The 16,256-nt window shown below is 36.0% G+C and overlaps 1 protein-coding gene across 6 annotated transcripts in view; it reads left to right on the forward strand.

Moving 5' to 3' along the window:
- Positions 1-16,256, forward strand: part of LMBRD2 (LMBR1 domain containing 2) — a 54,492-nt gene that overhangs the window by 13,576 nt on the left and 24,660 nt on the right. For 4 of the 6 annotated variants that reach the window (XM_078153218.1, XM_020995802.2, XM_020995826.2 and 1 more), the window contains 6 exons: positions 1,933-2,162; positions 2,380-2,474; positions 3,413-3,508; positions 4,585-4,752; positions 7,110-7,320; positions 13,459-13,533. In XM_078153218.1, coding sequence (XP_078009344.1) covers positions 1,989-2,162; positions 2,380-2,474; positions 3,413-3,508; positions 4,585-4,752; positions 7,110-7,320; positions 13,459-13,533 — 819 coding nt within the window. In that variant the 5' untranslated portion in view covers positions 1,933-1,988. The remainder of the gene's footprint in view (positions 1-1,932; positions 2,163-2,379; positions 2,475-3,412; positions 3,509-4,584; positions 4,753-7,109; positions 7,321-13,458; positions 13,534-16,256) is intronic. The other 2 variants (XM_020995835.2, XM_078153219.1) reach the window with 2 other exon arrangements.

The raw sequence follows: 16,256 nt of genomic DNA on the forward strand, positions 1-16,256 counted from the left end.
GCTGTGGTTTTTCCAGTAGCAATGTATGGCTGTGAGAGTTAGACTGAGGAAAGCTGAGCTCCACATAACAGACACTTTCAAATTGTGGTGCTGAAAAAGATTTTTTAGAGTCTCTTAGACAGCAAGGAGATCAAATCAGTCAATCCTTAAAGAAATTAATTCCAACTGTTAACTGGAAGGTAAAATAGTGAAGCCAGAACTTAAGTACTTTGATCACATTATGAGAAAACGGGACTCATTGGAAAAGATTTTGATATTGGGAAAGATTGAAGGCAAAAGGAGAAGAGGAGGGTGGAGAATGAGATGGATAGATAGTGTCATGAAAACAACAAAAATGAACTTGGACAGACTTTGAGAGATAGTGGAGAATAGAAGGGCCTGGTGTGTTATGGTCCATGGGGTCACTAAGAGTTGGACAAAACTGAGCAACAACTTTTTGACTCCAGGCTGAGTGCAATCCACTGTGCCACCTAACTGCCTTAGATGCTATTATTACCTCCATTTTTACTGATGAAGAGGCCAAGAAAGGTTGAAGGGCTTATCCTGAGTCACAGAACCAATGAGTATATGAGTCAGGTCTGCCTCTGGACCAGATGGCTCTTGAGGAGGCTGGTGACACCTCATTACCAAGTCAGCACTCTATCCACTGTACCACCTAGATGCTTCTAGAGAAAGAATGAAACAGTCCCTACCCTCTAGAGAATTTAAGTCTGATGGGATATATGTTTTGACAGCACTCTGCCCTACAAAAAATAAAGGTAATAAATTCTTGGTGTTGGAAGGATATTCAGCAAGCTGGATGACCATGTTTTATAGTTGTCAAAGAAGAGGTATTATATGGGGTTGGAGTAAATGAGCTCTAAAGTCCAGTTCTTACGACTTTATGAGTATTTGTAGAAGTGCTTTTGTTAGACTATTGAGGAAGGAGAGTCACAACTATGATTCTGTTGGTATCTCCCAGTGAGGAAACTCCTTCTACCAGGTTGCCTTGGAATTTATAATTTTAAAGAACTGTTTGGAGCCAGTGAGAAGTTAAGTGATTTACTGGTTTTAACAGACCCAAGAAATGTCAGAGGCAGGTTTGTGTATGCCGGTATTTCTAATCTCAAATCCAAGGCTGCCTCTCTTCTAATATAAGTCAGCATTCATTAAACACTTTTGATATTCCAAGCATTGTACCAAGGATTGGGTGTACTGAGAAAAAAAAATAACCTTCTATTCTTAAGGAGTTGATTTACATTCTGTTGGGATTTAGGGGGTGGGGAACAGCATGCAAAGAGATAAGTAACTACAAAGTAATTTCTGTGATGGGGTTGGTACTTAATGTTTGGAGAAATTTGAAAAGGTATTTGAGTTGTGCTTGCAAGGGAGCTGAAGTAGAAGTGAACCTGGAAATCATTCCAAGCCTGTGCAAGGGCTTGGAGCTGGGAGATAGGCCATTTTGTCCATAATATAGAATATGGATAGCTTTGAAAGATAAGCTGGAGTTGCATTGTCAAAGACTGTAAGTGCTAAACCAGGGAGTTTTTATTTTAGCCTAAAGGCAAAAGGAGAACCACTGTAGCTTCTGCTTCTGAGGAGTGACCTGGCAGAACTGTGCTATAGCAATATCACTTTAGCAGTGAGTGTGGGGAAGATCACTTTAGCAGTGAGTGTGGGGAAGAATTTTAGAGGGATTGAAGAAAAGGCATATTGGCTTAGATTTTGTCATTGTCTGCCACCAAAGGTTAGTAGAATCAGTCTGTTCTGTTGCCTCTTACAAGATCTGAATCATGGCCTCAGACCAAACACTTGACACTTAACTAGCTGTGGGACACTGGGCAAGTCACTTAACCCCAATTGCCAAAAAAAAAAAAGTAAGATCTGATAACTTTTTCTTAAGAATAATTTTTATATGCTGATGTTGCTCCTTTTACCCCCTTCTTTTCACAGTTATGGTCATTATCTTCAGATGAATAGCCTTCACTGGCTGGAGTGAGCACACAATAATGAGTGGTGCAGCTTTGGGACTTGAGATTGTTTTTGTCTTTTTTCTGGCTTTATTAATACTTCATCGATATGGAGACTTTAAGAAACAGCATAGACTTGTTATTGTAGCAACACTACTTGCTTGGTATCTCTGCTTTCTCATAGTCTTCATCCTGCCCTTGGATGTTAGTACGGTAAGAGTTCACATTTTTTTGTGTCTGAATTTTTCGTATACTTTCACGAACCTATTCAGAATGTACATATAAAAAAGAAAAACAGCTCAATTTGGTAATGTTTTATACAAGTTTTAATTTTTAATGAAATATTTAATTAATCTGATTACTTTAAAAAATATAATCAGATTTATATAACCTGTCCTCATTTTTGACAAATATATTTTCAACATTTTAGACAATATACAACCGATGCAAACAAGCTACCAACTCTAGCCCTTTGGAAAATAACAATATAACTGGATCTTACTCTGCAGCTGTTCCTGTTACAGGGTAATACTTTTGTTTTTAAAATCTAAAAATGGCTTATTATTTTTAAAATTATCATTACTGTAAGTTTCATCTAAGTAACTTTTTTTCATATTAAAAGTTATTTGTCCCCAGAAAGAGAGATATATTTTTTATGTTTAAGAGTATGAACAACTCAAGCAAAAAATATTTGAGTATGCAACGCATTGTTTTGGCATTAGGAACTTGTTCACTCAGTACATCGATTATTCCTCTTGCACTGAGCACCCGTCAAATTGAGGGTAATAGATTCAAAAGCAGTGGAATGAATACAAAATTTCAGAGTGAACCAGAGTATTTTTAATTTTAACATTTTTTAAAAAATTTAAATTTTTAAGTAATTTTTAAAACAAATTTTAACAATTTTTTATAGTTTTTCAAGTAGCTTTAACAAATCAATTAAATTTCTAGAAAACTTCCAAATGAAACAGTAACATATATCGATTTTTTACTTCTTCACATATTCTAAAGATGTATCTGTGCATTTTTTTATAGTTTTATTTATTAAAAAATACCTGAATCTCAACATTTTAAAGCTACTATACCATTTCCCTTAGTATTCTGATTCTGTGAAGCTCTTTTTAAAAGTTTGTGAGTAATAATTTTCAAAAGTATTTTTTCCAAAAGTTAATATTAAAGTAAGACAGGCACTGCAAGGTGAAACTATATTCTTTGCTAGAATAAAATGCTTTGTTGATGACTTATTTTTAGTCATCATGCAGCCACTGTCATTTTGAATTGAATGTAAAATTAATGTGTTACAGGAATGACTTAAAACAAGACTGAAATGTTGTTGCAGTAGAATTTAGATGTAGTAGAAAATTCAATTTTTATTAACATAAAATGAATTTAAGACTTGTTAAGTTGTGAGCAGTTATTAACTGTTTTCCTTGGGCCCCGGGGGGATGGTGTTATTAAAACAGAAAACATCCGTGTTTCAAGCCATGGAGCTATATCCCTGATGGAATAATGCCAATTTTCTGGCGTGTTGTATATTGGACATCACAATTTTTAACATGGTAGGTGATGAATGTTTGTACTTTTGTCTTCCTCCTCCCTCCCCAGTTTTTAATAAGATTTCTTTGTTTAGGATTTAGCCAAGTGTTAATGGCATGCCAGAAGTTATTTCTTTATTAGGTATTTTCTTAGTATTTTCTTTAATGTATGTGCCACTTTATTATTTTTGAGTATAATGATGATAACTTTGTAGCTGCTATTCCATCCTAGGATACAAAAGTGTCTCAATTTTTCTTTTTGGAGGGCCAGATCTATGACTTTGCTGGTGTGTGGAACTCCCAGTGTGTAAACTCCTTCTGCTAATACAGATGCAACTCAGTTATGTAACTTAAAAGTCTTAGAAGAGTTACTGAGGAGATAAGAAGTTGAATCACTTACCCATGGTCACAAAACCAGTATGTGTCAGAGGCAGAACTAGATTCAGATCATCCAAACTCCAATTCGGAATCCCTATGTATTGTGCTACATTGCCTCTCCTTATGTATAGCATTTATTGCTAAAATAATACTTTATGAGAGGGATTATATTACTTCGAAGACATTAAATGTATTGAAATACAAATTAGTATGTAAGCATGAGGAAAATAACATATCTGCTATTAATTAAGAATAATAATAAAAATGAGACTTTGAATATATTGAGTTGAGTATATTTTTTCCAAAAACAACATCCCATTGGCCACTATAGTTACACTATCTCAGATTTCTTTGCTCTTGTTCACATTTAATAGTACCTTATATTTGAATGATACTTTGTCATTTTCAATCAATCACATCACATTTGCATTCAATTAATCTTACTTAGTCTCCAGATAAGAGCTGTGAGGCAGGTAGACTAGATAGGTATTTTACACATTAAAAAGTGAGGAAACCAAGATCAAGAGAAGTTAACTGGCTTGCCCAAGATCATAGAGCTAGTATTGGTGAAGAAAAGGGTACAAACCCATCTAGATATGCTTTTAAACTCTTAATTTGAGAATATGATACGTAATTGTTTATGGTAACTGGTAAACAAAATATTAAGTAGATGAAATTAAGTAGTTTTGTACTTTTTGCTTTTTTTCCCCTTCTTGTTTTAGGATCCTGTTACCTTTTATGCAATCATATGCAAGATCAGGAGGATTTTCCATTACTGGAAAGATCAAAACAGCACTGATTGAGAATGCAATTTATTATGGCACCTATTTGCTGATTTTTGGAGCATTTTTAATTTATGTGGCTGTAAATCCAAATTTGCACTTAGAATGGTAAGAATATCACTATTAAGAAATGAAAATATTCTTAGGTTGGTGTTTTGTTTTTTGAAACTTCCTTGTGTTTTATGCATTAGATAAATATAGATTTCATAGAGTAAAATGCAAAATTGTGCTTATCAATGATTCATAAAATAGAAGCCTATGTAGACTGTGTTGTTAATTAAAAATATACATTCAGTCTGAATGCACATACTATTTTTTTAAAATAAATTAATTTATTTTTAGTTTTCAAGCAATCACTTCCATAAGCTTTTGAGTTATAAATTTTCTCTCCCAATTTCCTCACCTCCCTCCCCAAGACAGTGTGCAATCTGATATAGGCTCTATATATACATTCCTATTAAACATATTTTTACATTAGTTGTTATAAAGAAAAATTAGAACCAATAGGAGGAGCCACGAGAAAGAAGAAACAAAACAAAACAGAAGAAAATAAGAGCAAATAGTATGCTGCGATCTGCATTCAAACTCCATAGTTTTTTCTCTGGATGTGGGTAGCATTTTCCATCATGAGACTTTTGGAGTTGTCTTAAATCCTTGTATTGCTGAGAAGCGTTAAGTCTATCAATATTAGTCATCCCACAGTGTGGCTGTTACTGTGTACAGCGTTCTCCTGCTTCTGCTCACTTCACTCAGCATCAGACCCATACAAGTCTTTCTAGGTTTTTCTGAAGTCTGCCTACCTGTTTATCATTTCTTATAGCACAATAGTATTCTGTTACATTCATATACCACAATTTGTTCAGCCATTCCCCTATTGATGGGCATCCTCTCAATTTCCAATTCTTGGCCACCACAAAAAGAGCTGTTATAAATATTTTTTGTATGTGTGGGTCCTTTTCCCATTTGTATGATCTCTTTCGGATACAGACCTACAAGTGGTATTGCCGGGTCAAAGGGTATGCACATTTTTATAGCCCTTTGGGCATAGTTCCAAATTGCTCTCCAAAATGGTTGGATTGTTTCACAACTCCACCAACAATGTATTGGTGTTCCAATTTTCACACATCTTCTCCAACATTTATCAGTTTCCTGTTTTGTGATGCTAGCCAATCTGATAGGTGTGATGTGGTACCTCAGAGTTGTTTTGATTTGCTGAATGCATATACTATTAACTGTGCTTTTTAAATTATCAAATTCATTTTCCTGGTTTTTAATTTTTTTCTTGTATTTTGATTTAAGTACTTTACATTTAAATCACATTAGTATTCACTTACAAATATGTTTTGATGTTATAAAAGTTCTTCTGTCTAATTTGTCCAAAATAGACATGTCCATTCATTTGAATGATGATTTTGGGAACCACAGTGCAGAGGATTTAGAAGAGATTGAGAGGAAAAGAAGTAGAGGTTCCTAAAAATAGGTGACGTTCTCAAGGAATTCAATTAACCAAGAAAGGGAAGAGAGAGGATAATAACTTGAGATAGTAGGATTGAGGGTTTTTTGAGGATAGATGAGACATGATTATATTTATAGGCATCAGGGAAGGACAAGAGATAGATTGAAGATAAGAGAGAGAGTGGGGAGCATAACAGGGGCAGTCTTTAAGAAGGGAGGAGTTTTGATCAAAGGTGCATGTAGAAGGTTGTCCTTGATAAGTATAAGAGCAGCCTCTTTATCTGAGAGTGAAGAAAAAGAGGAGATAGTGGGGGAAGATGTCTGAGCAATGGGAGATGAGAAGGGGAGAAGTGAGATCTCATGGCAAATGACTTCAAATTTTTTTCAATGAAATATGAAGAGAGGTCCTCAGTAGACGGGGTTAAAGGCAAAGCTGCTATGAAAGGTTTGAGTAGAGACAAGGTTTGAAACAGCCAGAGTAGAAAGTAAAATAACGAATGGATTATGGAGGAGTAGAATGAGTACTTTCCTGCAGCAAGAGTCCAGTTGAGATTAGATAAGATAAATTTGGTTGTTTGTGTTGCCTATTTTTCTTTTTTAAAAATAAAATTTTAGTATTCATTTTAAAATTTTGAGTTCCAAATTCTTTTCTTCCTGCCCTTCTCTAATCCATTGAGATAGGGTAAGCCTTTGGATACCCGTTATATAGTGTGAAGTCATGTAAAACATTTTCGTATTAACCATGTTGCCAAAAATAAAGCAAGAAAAGTAAAATGAAAAAATATCATTCTGTTTGGCCTCAGAGGGTGGATCTAAGACAAATAGTGTTTTGGTTCAATGTTAAAAAAATACTTTTAATAATTAGAGCAGTCTAAAATAAAGAACTTTCTTGAAGGAGGGAGCAAGTTCTGTCTTGGGTACTATTCAAATATATATTCATTCATTCATCTGTCATAGTTGAGTAGTGAAATTGTAGAAATAATAATTTGATCATAATTTCTTCTCCTTAGGAATCAGCTTCAGACAATTGGGATAGCTGCTGCCAATACATGGGGTCTGTTTCTCCTTGTTTTATTGTTGGGGTATGGCTTGGTGGAAATTCCTCGGTCCCATTGGAATGGAGCTAAGAGAGGGTACCTACTTATGAAGACATATTTTAAGGCTGCCAAACTGATGACTGAGAAGGCAGATGCTGAAGAGAATTTAGAAGATATAATGGAAGTAAGTAGATATTCTTGAATTATAGTAAGCATTTCTACCCATGGAAATTGAGAAAATTGCCTGTAATATGTCACTACTTTTTTGCTAAGCACTGGGATTTAATGACTTGCCCAGGGTCGCATAGCGTGTCTGAGGCCGCATTTGAACTCAGGGCCTCCTGACTCCAGGGCCAGTGCTCTATCCACTGTGCCACCTAGCTGCCCCTATATGTCACTTTTTAGAAACTAATATAATATGCTGGTGGGCTTAGGACTCTGAAAATTAGGCAATAGGTAATCCTCCAAGATACCTTGTCCATGCCCTCTAGCTGTATGTTCATATTGGCCACTAAATCTCATGAGATACTACAGCTAATAAATTCTCTTGAGTGGAAATCTCATCCTTATAGTTCAGAGGTTAAGAAAAAGGTACAGAAAAAAAATTCACGTCAAAAACATTTTTAAGATGATTTGCTCAGTGCTGTCTTGGTAGATAATTATGAAAACAATGATATTCATGTAGTGCTTTAAGATTTACAAAACACTTGCCATATTTGCTCCTCACAGAAATCTGAGAGATATTAAATAATTAAGGTAAAGTCATTGAGTGTTCTAGCCCATATATTTCTTGTATATTTTTAAACTTTTATTTTACTTTATTTCAGCTAATATTTATTTGTATGCTTCCTACCTCTCCTCCCAAATGCTGGGAGAGGGGGAGGCTACAAGCATACATAGTCTAGCAAAACAAATTCCAACATTGACTGTGTCCAAAGCTGTGTGTCTCATTCTACATCTTGAGTCCATCACCTCTTTCTCAGGAGAGCATGTTTCATCATTTGTTCTCTGGAGTCATGGCTGGTCACTGAATAGATCAGAGTTCTTAAGACTTTCCTGGGTGTTTTTATAAAATTACTGTGATTCTGCTCACTTCACTCTGCTCAGTTTTTACAAATCTTCTCATGTTTCTTTGAAGCCATCTCATTCATCTGCCACTCCTAAAATGTTGCATACCCTCCTTAATTTCCAGTTATTTGCCACTACCAAAAGACTTTTTATATTTTAGAACCTATAGGTCCTTTTCCTCTTTCTTTGATCTCTTTGCTTTATAGGCCTGGTAGTATTGCTCTTTGGGCCAAAGGGTATACACAGTTTATTGACTTTAGAGGCAGAGTTCCATTTCAGAAATGACGATAGCTCCAACTACAGTTCATCAATGTGCCCGTTTTCCAAAAGTCCCTCATCCCCCCCCCTTTTTTTAATTCATTGTTAAAAGAGATGGCTCTATTGGAAGGTAAAGGGAGATGGAAACACTGGAAAATATAGATGATGGCTTGGCATGATAATATTTGTCTGTAATCCTAGTTACCGGGGAGGCTAAGACTGGTGGAATGCTGAAGGGCAGAGCTGGGGAGGAAACATATTCCAGGCTTTGGAATAGCTTGAGCTTATGTATTTAGGACAGACATGGAATCTCAAATGCAGGAAACAGTGAGTACTCCAGTTTCTCTAGAACATAGAATATGTGGAGGGTAGACAGAGAGTAGAGAGCTACTTAGGAATTTTTGAGCAGGAGAGCAACCAGGTGAGACCATTTACCTTAGGAAGATTACTTTGACACTTATATGAAGGATGACTTAAGAGAAAGATTGTCCTCTGCTGTTTCTTAAAGTGATCTCAATGCAAACCCTATTAGACAGTGGAAAGATAAGGGGTTTGAATAGGCTATAGCGTCTTTGGGAAGGGATAAAATGACTAGACATGGCCAGATAAAGAGGTAGACCTATTCATTTAATAAGAGTAAAGGATAACAGATGGATAGCCCAGTTGATGCACATGAAATATTAAAATAAAGAGAAGACCTCCAGTGCATTGGATAGATCTTTTAGTGTGGCTCTGCAGCAAGACATGAATAAGAATCACACTGGATGAGAAAACAGATACAGTTTGCAGTCTGTACCAGTGAATACAGGGAGAACAGATCCCTGTAGGTCACACAATCATCAAGACATTCAACTTTGTATTGTTCAGGTTTGTATATCTTCCAGAGTATGTTTATAAAGAGAAATCAATATCTTACAAAGCTTTCTAGATACATATGTAAATCATACTTGAAGATTATAAAAGATTTAAGTTCTGCATATGAAAGATATTTGAGTGACTGCTCACTGTGTTCCAGATACAGAGATGGACAAGGCACAGATCCCACCTCCTGAAAGGCAGTTGTGTGGTATATGCAAGTGTTAAAATAGTCATTGTTTTATAGAAATGCTCTAGGAATACAAAAAAACAGGGATCATTTTCAACTTGTGGTGCCTAGGGAAGATGTGAAGAAGGTAATATTTGAGCTGTGTTTTGAAAGATGAATTAGAATGGGTAGGTGTAGAGGCAGTGGTATCATAGGCAGAAGAAATGGCTTAAACATAGCTCAAAGGTGGTTTCTTGTTGTGGAATAGTAGGAGCTAAGACTAGGAGAGTAGTCAGGGTCTTACTATCAGGCTAAGAACTGGAGAGAAAGATATTAGAACAGTATAGTCAAGAAGAGATGAGACCCTGAACTAGGATGTTTATGGTAGATGTAAAGAAGACTGTATAGATGCCAGAAGTATTATGGTCCTCTTGTCCAACTGCTTTCTAGTACAAGAATTCCCTTTTAAAACATAAATGGCTGGTTGTCACCTCATTTCTTGCTTAAGTACTTCCAGTGCCTTGCAAGGTAGCCTTTTCCTTTTCTTTTTTTGGTATGGATCCAGTTGTTGAGATTAATCTCTATATCTAGCAGAAATGTGACTTTGTAATATATTGTCCATTGCCTTCTGGAGATTAACAGCAAACCTAATGCCATTTCTCTCTTTTTTTGGAGGAGGAGGGGTAAGAGACTGGGGCCTTGTCATTAAAAACATTCTTTTGAACAAATTTAATTTTTTTCAATGAGCAAAAATCCATTTTTATTCCTTCCCATCTCCCCATTAGAAAACCCCCCCCCCCCCGCAAAACATGCATAGTTAGGCACAACAAATTCTCCCAAGCCTAGTGCTATCTTATGCATGATGGCCTTTTCATGTAGAAATAGATGAAGAGATAAATATAGATAAAATATATGAAGACAGCTATCATGTTCACTACTGTGTTTTCTTTTCAGTCTTAGCATCTCCAATTCCCTGACTCAATATGTCGTATGATAATGGCATACTTTGAAACTTTCTGACATCTTCTGTGTACCTAATTTTCCATTGTCACTCTTAAAATATGGTAATTTCAGTTATGGTTTGACTAACATGATTTTTGTCTATTACTTTTCTTGTTAAAAACACTATACTTGAAGCCTTTTGGGGCAGCTGTATTATATACTATAAACTGGCTTTCAAGTTGAAAAGGACCTTATAACTCAACCCAGAACAAACTCCACATTTTATAGATGAGGAGACTCAGGTAAATTTACTCAAGATTCTACAGTATACCCTGGGCTTAGATTCAGTGCTTCTTCTACTACCTCAACTCCTAAAAAGCTTAACTGTCAAGTTAAACCCTATGCATTTTCCATCTGAGTTGCTACTAAGCCATATTCTTATCTATTTTCAATTTTTCCAGTTGAATTTTTTGATTCTAAAAAATAGAGTTTTGAACAAAACAAAGATTTTTTTGATTAAACCTTTTTGCAAAATTCATGAGAAAATATCAGTAGGAATGTGGAATGGTATAGCTACACTAATGACAATATAAATAGAAGCTCAGAGTAAAGTGAAAGAATTCACTTTTATTTCCTGTTAAGCAACATCTTGTTGAGATCTGACCCATTGTTTCACACAATTGAGATCCTTTCAGATTCTAATTTTTTTCTCTCACTGTATTCACTCTCCCTCCCATCTTCTGCATGTTGGCCTGAATTAGGGTGACTGTATTGGAGGTAGAATCGATGGGACTTGTCAGTTGCTCAGACATGTGAGCCAAAGGTAAAGGAAGGACCAGAGATAACTGAGCTAATGAGACCAGGTGTGGTGAGAACACCAACAGAAGTATAAAAGTTCATGGGGAAGAGTGGGTTTTCAAGCTGAATTCCATTTTGGGGCCAGAGAGTTTTGAGGTGTCATCAGAGCTCCAAAGTAAAGCAGTCCAGCAGGCAATTGGAAAACGTGAAATTGGAGCGCTGGAGAATGGTTGGGGATGGAAATATAGATTTGAGTGAACTCTGTCTGCATGGAAGTGGTACTTGAAGCATGGGAACCAGTGAGATCACAGAGGAAGAGGGTGAAATGAAGGACAAGATAGTAACACTTAAGAACGGGAAGAAGATGAGGAGCCAGCGAAAGAGTCAGAAAAGGAGTAATCAGAACCGAAGGAAGAGAACTGGGAGGTGCATTGGCCAGGAAGTTAAGAGAGAGGCGGATATTAAGAAGAAAAGGTTAGTGCACAGTGCTGTTTGTACAGAGTCCAAGGAAGATAAGCAAAGGTGGGAAAAGGTCATTAGATTTAATGATAAGGGGGTCATGAGGGATATTGAAGATTACTGTTTCAGTAGACTGCTGGGGTTTGGTACCTAGATTACAAGAGGTTTTGAGGTAGTATAGGGAGCAAATGTAGACTGCTCTTTCTTTAAGTTTTATTTATTTATTTTTACAGTTCTCAAAACTTTTTCCTCTCTCCTACTCCTCTCCCCTCCACTGGAAAAACAACCAACCAAACAAAAACTTTGCAACAAAGATCTAAGAGTATTGTCATACACTAGTAAAGGTCTACTTGTGAGACTAGATAACATAAAATTTTCATGGTCCTAGTTAGCTTAGTTTCATAATATTGTCTAGGATAGTGAGTGCTAAAAAATTACGTTGGTTTGAAGATTGGAAGGAATGGTGAGAGGGCAAGCAGGCAGGGGATTCCAGGATGAAAGGGCATTCTGGAAGTGGAGGATCATAGTAAGGAAGAAAGTGAGGGCAGAACAGAGGTCATAGATTAATAGTGAGCAAGCTGGTGGGAAAGGAGAAGGAAAATTTTACAGAGTGGGAGAGGTGGAAGGACAAGAAATTGGAATTCCCCTAACAGTGTAGAATTTTGGAGGAGGAGGAGAAGTTTCAAATGATATTAAGATAACAGGACATGACTATCCTGGTGGGTGAATGAATTAGAATGGAGGTAGAGCTTGTTGAAGTTGAGGAAGTTATGCTTCATCTTAGGAAGTTAGGCCTTCTGAAACATACTAAGTAATGCTTTTGCTAATTTTCCATTTCTAAAAACACGCTGGTAAAAACAGGACTTTTAAACAGGATCGTATTATTTTTAGAAGATAGTTGAGTATTTGTCTTATGGCTTGTGACATCATCTATAGCTTTTGTAGGTTTGCAAGCAAGAAAAATGGGTTAAGAAGGGGCAGTGTCCTGTTGTCACTAGATGTGATCATAAATTTTCTTAGTATGCTTAATAGAAGTAGTTCATACTATTTACCAAGCAAAATTATCAGTTATCCATTAATGCTAAAACACAAAAGTATTTTGTTTCCTATGCTGAAACAACCTAATCTTTCAAAACTTTTCCAGATAATTTTGATCAGTCTTCTCCTGTTAGATACATGCATTTTAGTACATGAACTTTGTTTTTACAGGTCAGATTTTAAAAAAGAACATGCTTCTTATAGTATTCTTAGACATATTCTGGATATTTCAAGTTACCTAATAATTGATCAGGTAATGTGGGAGGGTTTTGCTGCATTTACTGCATTAGGGAACATAGTTCAGCATTGAGAATAGAGGTATTTCAAAGGTTCCTGTTGTGCTATATAGCTTTTTTTAATTGTATATTTGTCTTTGTGTACTAGTTGTGGCACGTACAAGCTTTTCTGAGTTTATATTCGATCATGATATGGAAGACGATAAATATAAAATATTAACTTGTGAGTTAAAAGGCTTGCATATTAAATCTTGTGGGTTTTCATTTTGGTCTGTCTTTTTAAGTAGTAGTGAAGGAATTTTTTCTATTGTCTTAGAAAAAGCTGATGCAAACTTAGGCTTCAAAGCATAGTGTCCAAAACAAATATGGTAATAGAAAACATTAAGATATGTGACATGGGAAGTAATTTCCACCTATGTCATCTATACTTTATCTGCCTTTGAAGTTTAACCTACTATTCTAAAGAAATGGAAACATTTGGATTTTTCTTGTTTTACAGGAGGTTCGAAAAGTCAATGAAAGCATTAAGTATAACCACCCTTTGAGAAAATGTGTTGATACAATATTAAAAAAGGTAATTAAGTGGCTATTATGTCCTAGATACCTTTTTTATGTACTTTCTTAATGATACAGATTTTAAGATTTTTCATAACACTTGAAAGTAATTATAACTTCATATAACTCTATAACCTTTTCCAAGATTTTTCAAAAATTTGTTTTTAATGCCATGATTGTGATTTTTAGATAGCCAGCCTTAACTGTAGGTAGCTGGAGAACATGAAAAGTATATCCTTTTTCTTTTCATAACTTTGGACAGAATTTAGCTTAATTGGATTTCTTTTTAGTTGTTTCCACATGGAATTTGTTCTTTTGTTGTAATATGCTTTACACAAAATATTTTCACATTACTATATAGTAAGCAGTAGAGGAGGTGCTACAGCCAAAATGATAGTGAATTGTGCCCTGCTACATGTGAGTAGCAACTGTTTCTTGTGCCCATCACAATGCTCATATATATGGTTACTAAAAGTATATCTCTCTTTAAAAAAAATACATCTAATTATGTTTGACGATTTAGCTTCCCCTTTATCATCTCATTAGTGTTTGCACAACATACAGCATGAAATGAGTGAAAGAATAGCAAAGAGTACTTTGATGCTTCACTATTGTGAGCAGGTGTATCCAAGTAGTTCTAAAAATTGAATTATCTGATTTACTAAATGTATCTTCTGTATACTTATTTAGGGACATGCTCCCTTTTCTCCTCCATATTCTAAGCTCTCTGTCTTGCTACCTGTACAGTTATGTTGACTTTGGTAAAGATGAAAGATGGTCACATGGCTTAACTCTAGCCATGTAGCCATTTTCTTTTTTTTATCAGTAACTTAAGCCTCTAGTGTTTCTGTCAGTTCTGTTGAACACATCTCCATGGTTACTTAACTTGATGGATTAATTGATATGTTAAGTACCTTCTACATTATTTTATTATTGTTTGAAATGAACCATTAAAAGTATATCTTGGATGCTCACGATTAAATAATCAATGTGTTAGATTTTTCCATATGCCTAAACTCTTCATTTATTTATTTATTTATTTATTGGCTGGGGAGGGAGGGAGAGGCAATTGGGGTTAAGTGACTTGCCCAGGGTCACACAGCTAGTAAATGTCACATGTCTGGTCTGAGACCAGATTTGAACTCAGGTTCTCCTGATTCCAGGGCCGGTGCTGTATCTACTGTGCCACCTACCTGCCCCGCACATATGCCTAAATTTTAAAGTTACTGATGAATTCATCATGTGCTTATTCTTTAGAACCCTAACACTACTAGCTTTCTTAATAAGAATTTTTAAAAATCTCCAAACTTAGAAACATATATGTGAAGATCATAATTGTGGTGTTAATCATGTATTTGAGAAATAAATTTAAACCAGCAAGTATTCTGAGAGTAGAATATAGTGGGATCTTTTTTTCTTTTCCATAATTTTACCAGTTCTTAAACATTAAAAATCTAGCATTTAGAAAAGTGCTTGTCATTCCTCTCACCTCTGTCTTCTTAACACTTTCCTACACTGCTTGTGTGTTCTTCCTCGACCATGCCCTAGCATCTCCTTCTCTGTGCCTTTATACTACCTGTGCTTCACCCCTGGAAGGCTTGGCTCCATTATCACTGCCTCTTAGCTTCCATATCTTCTTTGAGATTCAACTAAAATCCCACCTTCTGTGGGAGGCCTTTCCCAGTCCTTGTATTCATTTTTGATTGATTATTGCTTATACTTCCATAGCAGCCACTTCTTGGTTTTTCCCTTTCTCAGTAGACTTGTGCTTTTTTTTAATTGATCTGCATTTTGAGATGATCTCCTTTTTTCTTCTGTTGCCCACCAAAACCTTTTTTATGTCTCCACCTATCCTCTGTTTTGTTTCAACCTCAGAGGAAGAGGTGACCTTTGTCCCTGCCAAGGGGCCAAAAATACCTTTCCTTGTGCCCCAGAATCTAAGCTCTTCTTTCCTCCAGACACATGACCATCATCACCCCTCTCTTCTTTCCATCTTTATTCGCTCCTTATTTGTTTGTTCCTTCCCTAATTTGTTACTTTCCCAATGTCTACAGATATGCTTAGGTCTGTGGCCCCTTAAAAAGTCTTCCGAGAACCCTGCAAACCTTCACTGTTTTTCCATGTCTCCTTCTTCATTATTAACATTGGATTTGGAGTCACAGAAGCTGGGTTCAAATCTGCTCTGCTCTGTGCCTTTGGGCTTGTTACTTTAACCCCTTTGGATTTCCAGTTTCCTTAACTGTTGTGTAAGTCCTATATGGGTTTTCATCCTAAGTCCTCTTCTCTCTTCACTCTCTCTCTTAGGAATCTTGTCTATTCCCATGCTGCTTGTTTGCTTTTCTCTGCAGACAACTCTCAGATCTATATATCTGGACCTTATTTGTCTCCTGAATTCATCTCTAACTGTCTGTTGGTCATCTCTGCCTGGGTGTTCTGCTGACACTTTGAATTCAGCATGCCCCTAAACTACTAATCATCTCTCCTCCTGGACTTTCAACACTTGGGTTCAAAACATCACTCATCTTTCATTGTTCACTTTTCCTATTCCACCCCAGTCATTTGCCAAGTGCTGTTGATTCTGCCTCAACAATATTGTTCCCATAAAATCTTTTTTTTTCTATTCACCTGCCATCACCCTATTTCAGGTCCATATCCCTGCTTTGGCTTTTGTGATAGTTTCCTTGCTTTCACTCTTTTCCTTGCCGTTCTTCCTAAGATACACTTAACACTGTCATTCTACTG

Source organism: Phascolarctos cinereus, unplaced genomic scaffold (genome assembly GCF_003287225.1).
Source record: "Phascolarctos cinereus isolate Bilbo 61053 unplaced genomic scaffold, phaCin_HiC Scaffold_4;HRSCAF=312, whole genome shotgun sequence".
Taxonomy (NCBI): Eukaryota; Metazoa; Chordata; class Mammalia; order Diprotodontia; family Phascolarctidae; genus Phascolarctos; species Phascolarctos cinereus.